Source organism: Phalacrocorax aristotelis, chromosome 3 (assembly GCF_949628215.1).
Source record: "Phalacrocorax aristotelis chromosome 3, bGulAri2.1, whole genome shotgun sequence".
Taxonomy (NCBI): Eukaryota; Metazoa; Chordata; class Aves; order Suliformes; family Phalacrocoracidae; genus Phalacrocorax; species Phalacrocorax aristotelis.
The window spans coordinates 51,903,575-51,923,892 of record NC_134278.1 but is presented as its reverse complement, the minus strand read 5'-3'; the positions used below and the strand labels follow the sequence as shown (position 1 = coordinate 51,923,892).

General features: G+C 43.2%; 1 protein-coding gene across 1 annotated transcript; it reads right to left on the bottom strand.

The window, feature by feature from the left end:
- Positions 1 to 503: 503 nt before the first annotated feature.
- Positions 504 to 19,707, bottom strand: AMD1 (adenosylmethionine decarboxylase 1). The gene is made up of 9 exons (XM_075087449.1): positions 19,184 to 19,707; positions 8,356 to 8,442; positions 6,718 to 6,844; positions 6,109 to 6,211; positions 4,727 to 4,769; positions 4,485 to 4,629; positions 3,399 to 3,491; positions 3,166 to 3,321; positions 504 to 2,633 (listed from the first exon to the last, which is right to left on the bottom strand). Exons 1-9 carry the CDS (start codon positions 19,312 to 19,314, stop codon positions 2,493 to 2,495), a joined length of 1,026 nt encoding a protein of 341 aa, XP_074943550.1. The 5' UTR covers positions 19,315 to 19,707; the 3' UTR covers positions 504 to 2,492.
- Positions 19,708 to 20,318: the final 611 nt, after the last annotated feature.

The window sequence follows — 20,318 nt, the reverse complement described above, 5'->3', positions numbered from 1 at the left end:
TTACATTGCTTGTGTCTGCTTAGCACTGACATTCCTGGCCACTAACTTCCGGTCTAGTTTACTATCCAGATCAGGTATATGCCTACTTCATCTTAAGATACAAACTTCACCTTGAATTCTCAAAGTCATTCTACGTGTAGGTACCATAAATGTACATCAGAGCTTGTTACTTAAGGCCAACAGAAGCATGAGTTGTCTTAATTCAGAGGAATATTTTAAATATTTAATGTTGAGGAAAAATACAGGCTAGATGAAGACAGCAAATTTCCAGTCTTTGTGTCTTCATTTAGACAAAGATTCTTAGCCTCAAGAACAGCATAACATTTTCATCTGGCTTCATTCTAAACTACCAACATATTAACAGTTGAGATGCACCCCCTGCAAGGGCAGAGTAAATTTGAAGTAATTCAGGACAAGAAATGCAAATCTGTTTCAGACTTAAATCATTTGGTACCAAAAAGTATGAAGAGCATGAAGGGTAGAATCGCTGGATCATCACTACAAACAATTTAAGCGAACTTTTATTGAAGCATTAAGTTGTGGTACAGATATTTTTAAATGATCAAAGTCTAACACCACAGAAATTATAAACACCATACTCCCCCCCCATCCTGATCACCATAGATAGTTCAATAATCCATTCAACAGCTTTCATTTTTATCGCCAAGGCTTATGCTTCTATTTGTAAAACGTGCCTTTCAGTATTACTTGAAAAGGGATCGTCCATCTACTTAAAGGACCTCAAGCCAACAAATGTCAGGTCAGTTGGGACAATGTTGAAGAACAAAAAAAAACCACCGAAATATTGGTCCTCAATATTAACACCAAAAAGCATTAGTGCCATTTACAGCATGTAACTGATAACATTGGTAAAGAACATCAACAATATGCTTAAAATAAAATTCAAAATGTTCCAGCCACTTGATTTCTAACCAAGCAGACTTCAGTTTAGAAGTACTGAAAAAGCACTTCATTTATAAATACGGAACAAAAAAAAACCATTGCATCAAACCAGAAAGAGTCAAAACATTGCAAGGACAAGGGGGGGAAATTATCTCAATTTTGTAGTTAACATGCTGGTCTCACAGCTGTTAAAATCCCAGTATTTGCAAACATAGCTGAAAGTATGCCAGCTCTTTAAAGCCTGTATTTTAGTCAATACCCATTAGAGTGACTTTGAATTACACATTCATTCATGTTCTATGAATAGCATCCTATTTCACCTCTGTCCAGGTGTCCCAGACAGTTCTTGTTTTATGCCTTCACTTAATGCCCTCAAGTCACAGTAAGAGGAACCACCTTAGTAATTAGGAGGAAAAAACAGATGAAGTCACAACACTCAAATACAACAGAAGTCACATGCACAACAATGTCACAGGACTGTCACAAGACAGAGGCATTAGCTTTGCTTGGAACAACAAAATGAAGTGACACTGGACCAGTTTAGAAGCACTCATTACAATTAGAAGTGGTAGGTCACAGGTTTGACAGAATAACCCAAACCAATCAACACACCCAGCCCGGCAAATTCCACTCCTTCATTAGATCTACCTGCCAGCACTTGAGAGCACCAGCTTCCTAGTCTGACATAATTGGTGATGAGGAAAGAAAACATCTGGTACCAGTATGAACTTGAGATTTGCAAAGCTGTCGCACAACACCTGCGTCCTGACTCAGCTCCTCCCCTATCAAGTCTTGGACCTTCTTCAAATTCTGCCATTGTGTAGCAGTGTGACAGCTTGGGGATGTGGACAGATAAATGAGCATTAATATAAAATGAAATTCAACCTGCATTAGTACCGATACCCACATTTCTAACGGTGAAAGACCAATGTATTAGCCCAGTGCTACAGTACAGCCAAGTAAATTCCTATAAGCTTGAGTAGAGCACGAAAAGTCAGTCTGATTTAAATCAACCACCACCTGTAGTAGCAAAACAATTTGTAACTGTTTTAAGAACTTTCTCCAAACACAGAAGTGTTAATTAGGAATCAGTTTCATTAGAAATCATAAAAGTTTGTCAAAAACTGTTTTAGACTGAAATCACAACATAGACAAAAACCAGTGACAATTTATCAGAGATCTGTCCACAGCAAGTAGGTTGAGGCTAAAGTCTAATGAGGACGAAAGCCTTGTCTGTGGGGAATTTTTGGTGATACCTGGAGAAAAACTATACTGTGTGTAATTCTACCTGAATCATTTTTACAAGTGTTGTAATGTTTCATACAGTAAGATTTTTCTACATGCACTTCAATTTCACAGCAAGAGTGGCATAGAGTACCTAAACACAGAAGAGAGCATTCATGCAAGATATCTAACTCCTTGATATAATAATGCATACAATTCAAAATGGTTATACTATGATTACACCTAGGGCTTTCCACAACTACAAGGTGGTGGGAGTGGAAAGCATGGCCCCCTGAATCATTAACTAGAAAGCAACCACCACCTCCTATACGGGATTTCTTTTTGCGCTTTTTCTTCATTCTTAATCAACTGTGCTGTTGCTGGCGATTCTTTGTAAAACTGGTAAAAACAAAATTATAATCACTGAATTGGGCAATCTGGTGATCAAGACGTTTAAACCCTTCAATCTTCTGGGCAGAAGAAAACACGGTACGACATTTAGAGCTCTAGAAAACAAAAAGTGAAATTTACTTTTTTAAACTTAGCATTTACAGGCAGATTAACAAATATGTGTTTTGTGTGCTTCCTGTGATACTGCTACCAACATGCTTCAAACCCCTGCCTGACGGTGCTGCAGGAAGTTTCAATCCCAAGCAGCAATTCTGCTACCTGCGTATGGTGCTTCTTTGTTCTATGAGTCATTAGCTGGCAGCATCACCATTAGCAGCGCTTCTGCAACTGACAGCGGAAGCCAAATCCGGAAAAATGCCAAAGCAAGAAATTACATCTCTACAGAATCACACAAAGAGTCACTGGAATACTGAGATTGGGCTGCCTTAACTTAGTAGTTCGTAAGTTTTCTGCAGATCCGGTTTAGTGCATGCAAAGCAACACTGAAGAGTATTTTTACTTTCCAAAGAAACTACCAAACAGGTGCAAACTGGAAACTACTAACACCCCCATAAAAAGCCTCTAGCCTTGCTCTGTTTATGTCTATATGCATTTCAGGAGCTGACAAGCTACTGCAAGAAAACTCACCTGATTAACAAAGAGGGTTGTCACAAATTTTCCTGGCTTGAAAACCTCTACAACTTTTCTAATCAGGTCATCGTAAGAGGTCTGACTTATGTTTGTTTCAAAACTAACGTAAGAGAACTCTGGTTCTGGAGTGATGTGAATAGTCCAGTAAGTTCCCTAAAAAAAAATATATTATTACTGCCAAATAATCACTATTTATTTTAATATTCATTATCAACAAGTGTAAAACTTACATCTGATTTCATCCCATTCATTGAATACCCACAAGGATTGAACATTGTAGCATCAATAACAGAACCTGGTATCAGGTCACGAATTCCACTCATCTGTAATAGAAAATTACACCACTCAGTTTATCATGCATCCTTACACTTGTTTTAGATTTAACTCAAAGGTAGAATGAATACCAACTGAGGGGACAGGACACCAGAATTCTCCCAGTAACAAGTCAGTTTGATAATTTGTACTGCTGTAGATGAACTTGCTTTGCATCCTGTCACTGATCAAATAAGTGACTGAGTGACAAGTTGCATGCAAATTATCAGATACTTCGCCTCTTATAGAACCAAGCCATACAGCTCCAAGATGAGGGAACAGCCTAGAAATATGGAAAACAGAACTCCTGTTTAACAGTATCCACAAAATAAAGGCTGTTCACATTTACTCCTGAGTGAGAACGTACTTCATATTCTAGAATGAGGCGCAATCCCAAGCACTCTGATCTCCCACACAGGACTTTAGCTACAACCAAATCTCAATAGCAAATACAGTATGAGAATCAAAGCCTAAGATGGAAAACCAGCTGAAGTCAATGTGGTTGTCAGAGAAACTTGTTCATGTCAAAGGACTTTGTCATTTGGAAAAAGGAGAAAAGGAGGCAAAAGCAAGTTATGCTTAGACCTTAAATCCACCCCCTCCCCCCTAAACTATCCAAATGGCTCTGTGATTTAACCTTAATTTTGATAGAGTCCCTTGGCATTCATTATCTTCATTCATTATCTTACTCCTCGTAATCTCTCTCCTTCCGTGGAAGTTACTCAATTGTGTTTTTATTCCTATTCCTCAATTTTTCAGAGGATAAGCTTCCCATCACCCAAAGAACTGCAAATTGCTCCTTCCAATAGATTAAAGCAGGGGCATTGAAAATGCGAAGTTATATTCCCAAAAACATTCTAGAGTTAGACTCATTTCACCCCCAAAACATTAACCTGACATTTTCTACGAGATCTTTACTACCAAAAAAAGCAAGCCTTGTATGAAGCATTTTGTTGCCTAATTTCCACCATTCCCAAAAATGCTTAGTTTTCAAGCAAACATACACGAGTGACATCATTTGCAGTAACACCATCTTTCATGTAGAACTGGTCCATAACTACTGGGTCAAGCTCACTCATCAGAATTTCCAGTGTCTGGTCAGGCTGATTGGATATCCGACTCTCTGGGAAATCCAGGGTGTACAGGTACCTATATAAAATACAAATCACTTATGTAATAAATACTAGCAGCACCAAGTTACATTTTACTGTAAGCCCCAAAGGTTTCCAAGTCTTCACATACATACCAGCAATCAGAATTCATACGCCCCATGCAATAAGCTGCTCCATCTGACAAGACAAAAAGTCTCCAGTTAGTGTACCCCAGCTGATCCTTTATGTAAAAGATGAGTTTTGTTTCATATTAAAAGATAGTAGAAGCCTTGCACAGAACACTAAGAGGTTCACCAATGCAGTCAGCATCTGTATCAAATAAGCAGGTGTTTAACTTCAGGAATGTGAAGCCAATAATCAGAAAAACAGCCTCCCTCAGAAGGTGGTCTGGACACCTGTGCTGGTTTTGGCTGAGAAGGGGTTAATTCTCCTCACTGTGGGGGTCAGCTACCTTTCCAGCTTCCCGAGCGTGGCGTGGCGGGGGGGGGGGCTGGGAGGGGCAGGGCCATGGTGGGGGCGGCTGACCCCGACTGGCCAATGGCAGGTTCATTCCATACCATGTGACACCATGACCAGTATATTGAGGGGGGGGGCAGTGGCAGCGCGGGGGCGGCGCGGCGTCGGGTCGGCGGGCGGCGAGCGGCTGCGGCGCGTGCGGTTTGTTCCGGCGGTTCGTTCCCCCTCTCCCCTCCCTTCCCCCCTCCCCCGGGGCTTTGTGCCTCTCGTTGTTCTCCTTTACATTGCATTTCTACTGTTGTTTCTTTTAATTTTCATTATTAAACTGTTCTTATCCCAACCCACGAGCGTTACCCTTCTGATTCTCTCCCCCATCTACCGGTGGGGGAGTGAGCGAGCGACTGTGTGGGGCTGAGCTGCCGCTAAACCACGACAACACCCCAGTTCAGAGCCTACTAGCAGGAAATTCCTGTTACAGCTTTAGCTACACACAGACAGAAACCCTAGTACTCCTAAGCATCTATGTAATGAATTAACAATTAACATTTAGTTTCAAATACCTCAGGTAAATACTACAGCTCCCACATTCCTTCAAAACACTTTTCTGCCAGTGGTGAAAATTCAAGGTTTTTCTTGAACATTTTAGATTTCATTACATGTTTGAATTCAAACATCTTTGGTGCAGTAACTTCTGAGAAAAAAAATCTACTATTCTACAAGTCATGTACTCTGCCTTTCTAAAGAGGCTTTGTGAATTGTGCAGACTGAATTACTATGCTCCATTTGGAAGCCTGAAGATGACCTCAGTTAAGACAAGATGTTAAGTGTCAAGCTTAGTACAATTTAAATTTTGATCTTGGCAAGGTAAGTGTCAAAAATTCAGAAAATAGTATTTATAGCTTTTGATATTTATGCAGACAAAGCTTGTGCTGGCTACAGAACTGCAAGGACTGCTGAATGAACGGCGTGGCAGCCTGTACGTATTGTACTGTGTCACTTCTCACTTCACATCAATACTTCACAGAAGCTGTGCAACTTTGCTGAAGGTTAATGAACTTACTTGGGAAAATTTCATTAAGAAACTCTACTTCTTCCTGGAAATTCCTATGTGGGTACTCCTGGTGAGAAGGCTTCATGAAATTCTTACGTGAATAAAAGAAGCTCTGAAAAAATAAAGGTGCATCTTAGCTACTGAATATATATGTCCACCTTCAATCTAAGAATCTAGCAAAATACAAGCATTTAGTATAAGCTCTCATAGCACCTAAGTTTTAATTGTCAAAATGCTGCTATATGTATTTCCATTTCAGAGGCATGTGGCTATTCCTCACTTAATTTGTAAGCTACAGGAGACAGCTTACTTCCAAATTTTTTTCCACATGAAAACATCAGTGATTTCAGCACTGACAATGGGGGCACAGAAGTCTTTCACCCTTAAGTAAAGTTAAATGAGCACAATAGCATTTGCAAGTTAGCACCCTTTAAGAGGCAAATAGAAGGCTAAGTCCTATAGCAGAGTAAGCAATCTTGCATTAGTCTTCCCATTCTGGGCAGCATAGATAAATGGCAAAGGAAGTTTCAGAATATTTAATAAAATCAGTGAATTTGAAATATTAGTAGATATCTTCCCATACACTCTAAGGGAGGTGCAGCATTTCTGGCACCTTACCTGTATTGAGTCAAACCCACTGTACTCCCTAGCAAGCTCCAACAGGGGAACCAGTGCTTGCAGTAAGAGGGTGGTACCACACGTCTTCAAAATGAAACGTCTCTTGGAGACAAACATGCTACTCTCACTGTAAAAAAAAAAGAGATAGTGTTAAAAATATAAGGTGCTCTATATTAAACAAGCCAGGAGAGAATCATTAGATCTTGGTTCTCATCCCAATGAAATGTATTACAGTTAGCTAACATTCGTCATATGGTACGTCAATATGCTTGGCAAATGGATCAAACCGATAGATTTTAGCTAACATTTGAGACCCATTATGATTTCCCAAAACTAACACCTGCTGCAACCATGGTATTACCCAGCTACAACGCTACAGGGAAAGCAGTATTACATGCATTACATATCCTCAATCTATTTAAGAAATACAAATGCACTGTGAAGGGGGTACACAACAGAGACGTGCAGTTTAATTTCTTTACCCAGACACAGAACAGGGTCAAACTGGAAATCTGACTTTCCTAGCTGAAATAAAGCCTATGAGGAAGTCAAAAAAGGCAAAAGTCTTTAGAGAATTTCATAAATTGTCTAGCTGCATCTTCCAGGAAATCTGACTACTGGAAGGTGCTAGGTCAGCACCTGCCCACAGGAACAGGAAGTCTCATAAGAGTATAGGGACAGTTCCTCAACATGCCTTATGCATAAGATACAGACATTAGCTACATGAACCGTAAGTCAGACACTTAACTGGAGATTAGCATTGATACCACATCCAGAACACTTAAACATGTGTAACAAGTATCTTCTCACCAAGTAACAGCACAATGGATTAAGTCTAGCTAAAATAACTAACCCAGTCTGGAATGCTGTTTCAAAGAAAAGGTTATATTTCATCCACAATACAGTTGTAACTAGTTACATTCTTTTCAGAATTTTGTTTAAATACATGAAACTTGCAGAAACAAGACTTCAGCGCAGTTTCTTTGAACTAGCTTGCTTTTAGCCCAACCTTGCCCTTAAGGCAATCTTTTCAGAGTACAAAAGTTTCAGTTTTTGCAATCTCAAGTAAAACAGAACATCAATGTCTGTAAAGTTCATGTAGAAGACCATGAAAGTATTTTGCAAGATGAAAAACACATGGCAGAAGTAGTGCCCTTACAACTGCTGCGCAACACAAAAATTCCAAGACTTCAGAAAAGCAACATTGTTACAGATGCCCTTAGCTCAGCTGCAAGAGCTGTCCCACTTGATTGCATTATGTGGAGTTAAAGCTGACCTACTGATACAGTTTTTGCTGATCTAAGAGTGACACTTACATACACTATTCTGCAGAAGTAATCCTAAACCTCTTAATTGGGGAGACTTATTTATCCCTGTACAAACTTCAATGATCAGGTGCAGAAACACCATAGCCCTGTCCTTAATCCTTTCAGTTAAAGAAGAGAGACAAACACTGGTAACTAAGACAACATTTCTGTACCAAACAGAAGCATGAAAGTAATGTGATTAGCAGACCCCTGCAAGTGGCAGGCTGAACGGCAGGATCTTAACCCAATATTGGATTCTCAGCCAAGTGGATCCCATGCAACAGCTTTAACTTTGCCTCTAGTAGACTAAAAGAATAAGCTATTGGCTTACCTGAGTACATAAGCTTCCTGCTTGTCAGTTTTTGTCACACTTATGATCAAACAATGCACATTCTCCAGAAGTTTGTCCCACTCAATCCTGTGAAGAAATTATAGAAGAGCAGAAACAAAAAGTTAAACAAACCAAAGCTTTCTGGAATCCTGCATAGAAAGTATAGCCCAAAGAAGACTATAGCTCTCATCTCGAGTTGCTGCATCTGAGAGCACAAAAGGTTGTCTATCACAATACAGTAATATCCAAATCTTAGCTCCCTACAGCTAAGTATTCCTCAAGATCTGTTAGTGTAATCTGCTGCCCAAGGACAATTGTCAATCAGCAGCCCCAAGCTTCTCACTAGGCAAGTCAGGGTAACCTTAGAGTCCTGCATCCCACATGTGCTAAGACAAAATTAACTGTTGTAACTTAAGGTATGCTTTAGGTTGAACCTCCATGTATTTCAATCACAGCAGTCATTGGCAACTACTAGAGTAATAAACCAGCAAGTTACCATTAACATGTTTTATTTATCCAGCTTAGAGTCAAAAGTCCATAATGTAATTGAAAACCCACCCTAAAAACAAATACATCTCAATGACCTGAACTCCCCTTTGACCATCAAGATCATGGGACTCCTACCGCTAGAAGATATAGAAGACTTGTAGCAAATAGTCTGGAATATTACACTTAAAAGCAAATAAACGGAACTATTTTCATGCAGCACAAGCTGAAGCCACAGTCCTAGACTTCTGTGTAGCAGTAGACGTTCAATATTTCAGTTCCTTACTGTCATTACTCATTCTACATGGAATTTTATTATGAAATGGGAAAACTCAAAGGGCTCAAATTAGCCCAAAGATTTCCAAGTACTCATGAGAAATTACAGACATGCAAAAAACTACTTTGGTTGTCACTTCCCTCTTGTGTCTACACCAGGGCAGTAGATTCCAACATAGTCAAATTTGCTATGAAGTAGACAGGAAAAGATACAGCTTCCTGAAGCTGCAAAATTACAAGGCTGCCAGATGCCCTACTTCCCACAGCGTATTCCACCTGCAGGTTTGTGCTGGCTCTTGCACTCAGACCTGTCATGAACCAAGAATTTTACTAACCCAGCATAAAACTAAGCTGCCCATCAGTAGAGCTGGAACAACTACAGGACAAGGCAAGCTATTGGATTGGCTCAGCTGCCCACATAGCTGTCAGCCTCTCCCTTCACTGACACTGCAAAGGCTCTACAGCTGTACTTCAGGACAGAGCATTCACTGTTAATTCCATCAGCAGGGTTCCTCCAGCAGCCACCAATACCTCCCCTTTGAAAACTCATCAGTTTGGAAAGTTGAAGTTTTAGATTCTGCCGTACATTTAACTAAAAAAATATCCAGATGTTCTTTACTTCTCTAAACACCCCAGCAAACAAATGCCTTAATTTCTCCCTCACTTGCGAATGTCTCCTGAAACTGAATTCTGTACCTTTATTACTAATACTTGAGGATTTTCGCTTTTAAAGGGTATATTGCACTAAACCAGTATATTTATATCGGAGTCAACCAGAACAACATACTTAAACTTTTATAGCCCCCTTTCAGATCAGACTGAAGCTATTAAAAATTAGTTTAAGAGAATCCTACGCATCTTGAAATCCCTCATAATTAAGGGCACATCTGAACAAGTTCAAGCTCAGTGATTTTACTGGATACCTGAAAGGAAAGCGAGGTTTTCCCTACCGCCCCAGTTAGGGAACCTTGATGAAATACTCTTCTGGAACTATAGAAGTGACAGCACTGACCACTCTAATCAGAATGTCAAATAAAAGACCAGCTTGTTTTTAATGCTCAGATGAAATCACACACATTTATTCAGCTCTACACTTACGCCACTGACTGGGTTTAGCTCTGTTCCTGATACTCAAGTACGTATGAAAATGCAAGTGTCTGCTCATCTTTGATAAACCTGGTAAATGCAAAGAGTGAAATAGTTTATACTTATTTTTGAAACACTCCTAGACAATCAAGCTATTTTACTGAGAAGAGGACTGAAGGATTTAGTTTCTTCCGGAAGCTACAGCACACCTGCATAAACTTGCCAACCATAATATCTTCCCTCTAATATCCTATATTCTTCCTGTAAACTGAACTAGGTAATGTGTTACTTTGGTTCAGTAGGGTGGAGTAACTGTTCAACTCATTCCAGCACTGCTACTGATGATATTTTATCTGCCATTAAAGAAACACTCAAGTGTCTGACATGGCATTTATGAAAGCTGAGGCAGAGTTCCCTTACAGTGCCTGATGCTGAGCTGCAGTAACCCCATTTGTACATTACTACAAATCCGATTTGGTACTTGTCTAGGTATTAACATATATGTAACCATGTCAAGCTTCGCAAGAGCATGTGTCGCAGCCTTCAAAAGCTTCTTACATGGTCAGACAGTCAAAAACCTAGCTTTATGTACTCAAGTGAGAGCTTTCTTTAAGTATCACTGCAGTGCAATTCAGTGCAGACATGTCAGGAAAATGGCTCATTTAATTTTCAATCATGTATTTGTACAGGCAGATGTAACAATTTTAGTGTTCAAGCTGTCCAACAATGAAAGTTCAATACAGCGTACCACCAACAATACAACATTGCATGTTGAGTCCAAAGCCTCCATGCAAAAACATCCCTAGTTAGTGCTATGTGCATCAGTACTACAGCACACCAAACGTTGTAGTGCCACATGCATTAGTACTACAGTCGGTATTTAGGTACCACAGCTAAAAACTGCAGTTGCACAAGACCTTCACACATTAAAACTTCACTCAGTTCTTCACTGTGCCACTACAGAAACCATCAGCTAATCATATCCTAATGTTCACGTGATCAGCCTTTACAGGAATAAAGGGTAAGTTCATAATTCAATCTGATTAGAGTAGCATTACAGAGGAAAGCCTACAAGTTGAGAAACACAAGATGTCAGTCTTCATCCAGAAGCATACATAAAATAGACTAGCAATGGGTTGCAGCACCCAGGATGAGACTTGGTCACATTAGGGAGAAGTTTTGCAGGTATACTGGCCTGTAGCTGTATGCATTTTGAAGTTAAGCACAGAAAACTACAGAAAGGCCACTAATAAGCTGGACTTGATCTCAGTATAATCTATTTAAACAAGATGACCTTTGTATTTGAGTTTTTCCATTGTTTAAAGCAGAAAGTTAAGTTAGAACATCTGGGACTACTTTGTAACAAGTAGACCAAGTTCAGTAGAAGTCTAACTCTTGCATTTCTTCCTTTTCTTCCATCTGTATAATTATTTAAGCGTTACTAGTTAGAGACAAGAAATGCCCATCCCCACTTAAAGTGGAAACAAAAAATCCACCTTAAAGATAGTATTGCAACAGTTATCAGTACGTGTATTGAAGCTAACCCCATTTTATTTTGTCAAGTAAAAATTCTCAAAGTTAGTAAAAATGAGAACATTACTTCCTATTTCATAACTGGGAAGCAAAGCCTCTGACTGAAAAAGGGAAGCCAAAGACTAATTTTTTCAGTACAATGCTCTCAAGGGCTTCTGCTCTTCAACAGTCCCCTTTCAATGGGCAGTATACAGGCTGCATTACTATTTCCTAAATTATTTCCCACAGCCACCTATCAGGACAATTCCAAACACTTTGGAGACTGCCTCCCTGCACTCAGGCCAAGCATAGTAGAGCATGATGCATGACAATCATCGGTAGCTGAGCTCCACAGCAAACCTGCATCCTCTGGAACCCCAAACTGAAAATGCATTTGAGACCAACTCCTCACTGTTACGTAGGCTTATTGCCCACTTCATTCCAAAGCTGTCAGATCCTGTTCCTGAAATCTCAAATAACTGACACCTACTGAAAGTCAAAATAGTTTCTTCAATACACAAGCACCATCCATCTTAAGTGGCTGCACATGCTCAGAGACTACCAAATGAAAATGGAATGCATCCACTCAAAATGTGAAAAACTGTCCATGCTCGAATGGTAGAAAGCTACTTGTTCTACATGTGACTAGCAGAATATGCCAAAAGAAAAAAGCTGTCAAGTTTGCAACACAGCTATAGGAGTAGATGGCTAATGTTTAGTGCCTTATTAGCACACACTTGTTACCAGAGTGCAAATAACTTCCACTCAAACTGCCACCTAGGTATGTCCATATGGAAGACCTAGCAGAACCAAGAAGTATTTTAATTTATTTTAGGAAGTATGCCTAAAGTGTGTAATGAAATGAATAGTCAGCAGTCCCTCTCAGCCAAGTACCAAAGCATCATGTATGCTCCTTTATTTCATATTTCTGAGAAAGAGACAAGTAATAAGCTATGAATCAAGTTTTCCTTGCCAGATAAAATCATGCTTTCGAATGCAGGTTCTTGGCCTATTCTGAGCCTTTACCGTTAAGGGTAAACCAGGTCTTAAAACAGGAGTCACACACATCAGGCAGGAGCACAATACTGCTGTTTCAGGCCAACTGGGAAGGGGATAACAGGAATTTAAAGAGATAAAGAACTACAAGAACTTGTTCCTATCAGCAATTAACAGCTTCCACAAGCATACCACCCCACCACCCTAGAAATGGTACCTCGCTACCGCAGCCCAGACAGCACTGGCAGGAAAAGCTGTTTTGCAGCACGGCAGGAATTCCTAGGAAATAAAGCCTATGCAACTCCTAAAGACAGCTTAAGCTGTACACATACTCTTGCACAGCTTTTCACTAAAATAGAACAGCTGACAAGTCTGTAGGAATCAATGTAATAAGCATTTTAATCTTGTACTTTACTGTAAGACCCTGTTTTAAAAATCAAGCATTCAACTGCAGAGCAACTTTTTATTCCCTCACCTGTTACCTATTAAGTATTTTTAGGAGCCAATAGATATATCAGTTACCTCATTAGCAGGCTACATTAAGTAGGCAAATTCCTACCAATACCATGATCCAGAACAGTCAAGCTCAATGCCTTCCCTAAACTGCACATGCAGAGGAGCTGAAGGCAAGGAGCATGGAAGCTGGCTAAATATCAGTGTCAGCAGAGTTGCAACATTAGGTTCAAGCATCCTGAAACAGGTAGATACAGTACAGACCACCTACACAAAAATCACAAGCTTTTAAAGCACCTCCTAACAGCTGGTGTGTTTTTCTGCAGACAAATGCATGTGAATTATTCCCTACTAGAAATATAACTTAGATTATAAATTGCTGTTGAAGAAGGATTATCTTGAACTATGTTCACACCCTGAACCCTGAAGTTAGTCACGGGAACTGGCAGCTTGATAACTTTACTTCCGCAGTATCTGGAGTGCACAAAACCCACACCTCCTCTAGATACTCTGAACATAGATATACAGAACAACTGTCTGCACCTCCCTTATCTTAAAATTTAAAAAACTCTCCAGGGTCTCCAGGGTCACGCACTTCTTTAATAAAATCTTTAATTAAAGACAGGCACCTGAATCGACAACTGCATCCACATCAAAACTGATTCCGAACAGTACTCCTCACAAAATGCTTCTTACCTAGAAGGTCCCGAGACAACTACTAAAGAGAATTACTCCCAAATGACACCAAGATATTTCAGCAATGGCACACTGATGGCCACAGATAGTGCTTTAAAGGCTGCACATTGTTACTGTTGCAGGCCTTTTATCATTACTGCAGTTACAGCAGTATGCATGGAATGGTGACTCCATCATCTATATCCAAAGATATTCAGATGGGTATTCCCAAGTCTCATATCAAAGGACAAAACATACCTGACACCCAAGACATTCAAGGAAGCATGAGCCCCAAGATGCACATCAGGGCTTCAACAAGACAGAGGCAACGTCAAGTGTAACCTTCTACAGAAGGAACATGCTGTAAGGCAGCAAGTATCTACCATAACCCTTAAATCTTCCTGTTCTCCTAGCTGAGTAAGCAACCATTAGGAATGCCCTTTTAGGGATATACCAGCAGCTACATACTTTAATAGGATGCTCTATGGAGTTTCATTAAGGGACCAGACCTTTGACAAAGTGACTAACCAAATTTTAGCAGTTTCAGTGGTAAGGTAGGAAAACAGCAAAAAGCCTTCAATATAAGTCTTAACTTCCCACACACAGCATTACAATCATAGTAGTAGCGAGTGTAAAAGGCCTTCTTTCCTTGGTGTGCAACCATTCTTTAATTACAATTGAAAGAGTTATAAGCAAACATACTCTACCTGTAATTTTGAATTGGTTTGCTAAAATCTAGTGTACGAATATCAATTTTGATGAGGGGAAGGCTGAATTCTTACATGAAGTTCTCCAGATCACCTTTCATCTCCATATAAAAAAAGCTCAGCAAGCACGCAGTGACAGAAGCCCTTATCCTGGCACAACCCTGCCTACCCTGCCTTCTTCCCAGTCTCCACACAGAGTAGCTCTACTCTGTTTTGTTCCAAAGCACTGCAGGAAGAAGTCGAACAGGGCTCACAGCCCAGCCTCCTTGTACCTTCAGTGTTTGAAAAAACTGGCAGATAACCCTGCCATGGTCCTAAGGACCTGGGGAGGAGTTAGAGGTGCAGCAGCACTGCAGCAGTGAGCTGACTCGAGCTATAGGACGCAGTACAAAGCAAGTATTTACAGGACTTGTATCAGATGCTTGACTGAATCCGGACTTAGAAGGTGTCATGTAGCACAGGGTGAGAATCTCATATCAGTGTCACTCCATATTGCTTTTTACTGCCCTGTTTTTTTCTCCAGTTTCTTGTGTCTACATAATATAGACAAATAGGAAACACATTAAAGGTCCATAAACAAGCTTAATTTTGGACTACGCTTCAGGGTTGAATGCCTGAAATATGGGCTCCTAATTCTTGCATCATTAACCTATGGTTTCAAACTTCTGTACATTCAAGATCATGATAAGCCATAAGACTGGAAATGAATAGTTGCACATCATCTGAAGGAATAAACAGCTTATTTCACTGCAGGGACCGTGAACGCACTACTCAGTCACCACAGGGTTCACAGCATGTTCATTGTGTTTTCAGCAAGCCCTCCTTTTTTTATACATAATTTAAGGCTATTTTTAAAAAACGTGCTTTACATAGCATAGTGAGAACAAGCACTAAAGTTAAAGCAAATTATTTCAAAACCACAAAAATGTTAACTTCGTTCCACTTTGGAATGAGAGCAGGGTAGTCATCTTCACTCACCACTATTTCAACCACAAGACTTTTGCAGAACTGATTTGCAAATTAACACCCCCTTCCAAAGCTTAACACCAAAGTAAAGCCCATGTTCAATACTTAAGTTTTTAGTTGAGACCTTTACTGAACGTATTAAAACAATAAGTATAGATCTTTTCTGAAATACTTTACACCCATCCAAACTCTTCTCTAAAAAGCAGGCTTGCCCACAGGAGAAAAAAAATTGGAAAATTTCTTAATTGCAGCAGTTCTTAAACTTTTTTCTTTTTTTTTCTGGTGATATCCAGCAAATACTTTGAAATATCTAATCCCTAGCAAACACACACAACATTGAAATTTTCAGCTTTGAACATCAGCTTAGTCATTTGCTAGATGAATGGCTCACATTTCACTACTAAGCAGGTATTACAATACAAAAGCAAGCTCAACTGGTTTGCAACTTGATTCTAATTTAGCTATTGTTCTACAGTTTCAGCTTTGATTTCAAGTTCTGTTCAACAAACCAGCTTATTTTGTTGCCTTTACAGAATTAGCATAGTGGGATATATTGCATTCAGAATTTTTTCATTTGCATCTATCAACTGTAGTAAATTTAATTCTGACAATTTTGTAAGAAAGAATGTTTGTAAGACTTCATTTCACACTCACAACACAGTATCACTGATAGTTACTCCTGGACACAGGTTAACAGCAATTTTCAGACATGTCACAGCTTCCTACCAAAAATTACACAGCTTCAGTTGACATCTTGTATTAAGAGCCAATTAACACAAAAGCCTTCAAAGCTTGCTCACAGCTCTGAAACTGTGTTAAAGACCACATGTTCAACAGTTAACAGTTTGTATCTACTCTATTAAAACTTTATAGCCATATCTAAGCCATACAAAGGAACCATCACAGTGCCTGCCTTGCAATTACATTAAATGCCACTGAGCAGTTTTAGAAATTAAGTTTTCAGTTTTGTAAATGTGAACCTGAGCTGATGAACGGAACACTGGAGAGCATGAATGCGTCAGTGAGGAAAGCATTTGCAGAATGTAATTTCTGAAGATCTGTATATTCCAACACCAACAGATTAAGTCAAAGTCAAATGAGTACTTTTGTAATCTTTCACATTTAAGGTCAAACATGACAGGAATCCTGATGTGCCTATGTAACTCAAGTCATCTGTACACATTTCAGCTAGGATGTGCAACAGTTGTCCAGGATTGCCTGGACATTAACTATACAAGATGTTACCTTGTGGTATCTGCTACACCACTAGGTCTCAAAGAACTGCATAACCACATCCGATGATTTCCATGTTAACCACGTTATTCAAAGAGGTCTAAATATCTTCACAAGTCAGAAACTTACATGAGCAAACAACCTCATTATACCAACAGGTCAGAGCTAAATGTGTTTTCTGCAGTGCTTCTGGCATGGCAGAAATGAAGCTTCCACTACCCACGAGCTAGTGGTGTATATATATACAGACATGCACACACAACATGGGTCATTCCTTATTTCAGGAAAGTTATCTACCCACTGGCAATTCAACCTTTGAATAGGTAACTCTACCAATATATATACACACACACAGAGTAAATTTGCTGAGATATACCAAACCAAAGGAAAAGACAAACAGCATATATTAAGTATGCCTTTGAATGGAGAAACTACCATCATTACCATATTCCAAACATTCAATACATCATGACAAGCTCTCCTCCGAGCTCCCTTTCTCAAGCTCCCTGATGACTGGATAACAGTAATATACACAAGTGGATCTGGATACACTGAAAATCCGAGATCCTCCAGCTACATGGAAAGTTGAACAGTTTACCATACTGATAGTAAACTACTGACATGAATATAACCTTCAGGTTCACCCCATACACTTAAGACAAGCCTGCTTTTTAACTATATCAGCTGATTACATCTACATACCAATCTTGTCCCTCTAGAAAGCTGTACATAGTTCTGGGTCCAGAATATGGACCAACCTATACCAGCCAGGTCCAGATTCACCACCCTATCACACTAGGGTATATAAGCAAATTTTGCTTTGTACTTAAGGCTTGCGGCCCCCACTCCAGGACACTTGTGCCAGAATATCATTTTCTGCAAATCTACAGCCAGACCCCCTGACCATTGCAAGTCAGAAGTCTAGGTATTCCAGTCCTTCCAGACTCCCCCCCCTCCCCCCAGATACCGTACTGGAAAGCTACAGAGCTACAGTAAAGACGTCTCATGCCGATCTTGCCCAGCAAGGTTTCAAAGATGACCTGCGTGCCGGCAGGTGGCCATCGGCCGTTGTGCTAACAAAGGCCGAGCAGGCATACCTCAGCCGCAGGAGGAAGGAGCTGCCCCCTCCCGGAGAGGGCTGAGTGGGAAGCACGTGTACAAAAAGAAGCTGTGTGGGCCTCGGGCCTTTCTTCCTCCCTCCCCGGGTGGCGGTGAAAGAAGCGCCAGCACATTCTTCGGATGCCCGTTGGGCGGCGGGCGCGGGCCCACCGCTCCGCGCCGCCCAGTTCCCCTCGGCCTGGGCTTGTCAATGGGGAAAAGGGAGGCAGCACGCCCCGGGAGCCCGGCCAAGAAACTCACGTGTAAACCGTAGCTCCAGCCACACTTCAGGGGGAGGGGAGGGAGGGTGTCCTGCCCCCACCGGTGCCTGCCACGCCGCGGGGAGGCAGGGGAAAGAAGCGCTCCCGTGCACCGCCTGCTCCCCTCCGTCAGAGCCGCTCTGTGAACCTGTGCAGCCACAGTGCCGGAGGTGGCGGCGAAACCGGCCATGTGAGGGAACCATCACTCTTCGCCGCGACAGCAAGAGGAATCTCCCCTTTCCCTTTCCGGCTCCCACGACCTGGGAACCAGATGCCTATCCCCCAGCCTCCGCAGCACTGCTGGTCTCAACGGCCAGAGATTGTCCGAGCCTTCCCACCCCGAAACCCCTCCGCAAAAAGCCTGCCGCGGCTCACGCCGCGGGGCCGTGGTGCAGAGCAGTGGGGGCCGCCTCCGTGCCCCCCGGCAGCACTGCGACACTCCGCCATCCGTCTCCCCCCGATAGGCGCTGCCGGCCGGCGGGGCGCACGCCTGGCTCTCCCTCCCCTCCTCTCCCCGCCGCCACATGTTGCCAGTAGGGACCGCACGGGGCTGCACGAGGTGGCGGCAGGGAATGGCTTCCGCGCCGCGCCGTCCCCGGTACCGTCACCTCCCCCCCCGCCGGGACGAGGGGAGGCTCCCGGCCGCCGCTGCCTTGAAGGGGAGGGAAGGGGGGGTGCCTCCGGAGGGCAACGGAAGGTCACCCCCTGCCCTCCCGCGGCGGCGGCGGCGGGAGGGAGAGGCCGGGGCTGTCACTGAGGGAAGGGGGAAGGAGGGCCGAGTCCGCCAGGAACGCGCGCGCGCGCCGCCGTTGCCACCAACGGCTCTCCCGAGCCACCCCGGAACCAGCCTCCCGTCAGCGCGGCCGCCAGCCCGCGCACGGCCATTACCCCCCCCCCCCGCCACCGCTCCTCTCACACACTCCGGCCCGCCGCCTCCCCGCCCAGCTCCGCACTGCCGCCACACCCGGGTCCCGCGTGTGCCGGCCATTCACCGGCCCCTCCCGTCCCCCGGCCGTTAACGGCAGCTCTCCCAACCGCCGCATATCGCCCCCCCGCCCCCCAAACCAGCCGTTAACGGACCTGGGTATGGTGCGAAGATCGCCGGACCCCTTGCTCTGGTGCGGCTCCTGCTGCGCGGGCTGCTGCCGGGCGAACCACACCTCCAACAGCTTCTCGGTCCCTTCGAAGAAGTGTGCACCGTTCTCCTTCATGGTGAGACAACTCGGCAACCAACAACCACAGAAATTAACGACAACCAAACTACTGCCCCCGGCCGCTACCGTTTGCTGCTGCCGCCGCCGGGTCCCGGTTCCTCCCGGGCGGGTTTCACCTCCTAGGGGATTTTTTTTTTTAATATTAATTTAAAAAAAAAAAGAATAAGAAAAAGAAGGAAGGTTTTCTATTTTTTTTTAAACCAGCGAAAACCACCCGAAATGCGCGGCGGCGGATGCGGCGTGAGCGTGTGTGAGAGGGTTACAGTCCGAGAGGGGGTGCGGGCGGGCAGGCGATGCGGTTCGGTTCCTTGTAGTCCGTGTGTTCCCCTGTTACAGAGAAGAGCGTTGAGCGAGCGCTAGCTAATGTCGCCGGCCATACTGTGTAAGCGAGGGGATAGCGCGCACGCAGCCGCTTTTATACCTCGCAGGTAAACGCCTCACGTCAGATCGCGCTTGCCATTGGGCCGTCGTCGCTCGGACCCGCCTTTCCCCGCTTCCCATAGGAGGGTGCTGACGCCCGGCAAAGGATATGCCGGTTCCTCTGGCCCCACCCATTGCAGCCCGCCCGCAGGGCGCGGGAGCTGGGGGGAGCGGGTGGCGGCGGCGGGTCGGGGTCGGGACAGTGACAGTGCCCGGGGCAGTGCCTGGGGCCGCGGTGTGGCGGCCGCGTCGGGGTCGGGACCGTGCCGTGCTGTGCCGCCCCCGGGAGTGGTGGTGGTGGTGGTGGTGGTGGTGGTGGTGGTGGTGAGCGCGGCCTGTGGTCGGCAGGGGGCGATCGGGGGGCTACGAGGGGGAGCAGGGCTGAACATGGCCGGGAGGCGGCGAGGGAGCAAACCCCGGCACAAGTCTGCGTAGCAAGGAGCAAGCTCGGAATAAAGCCTGTTCCCGGGCCGAAGCTGCAGGACTCCCCCCGCACCTAACGCTTCTTTCCCTCTGCGCTTCGTCACGTCCATACATGACTAGCTAGTAAAGAGAAGGTTTAACTGAGCGTTCAAACGTAA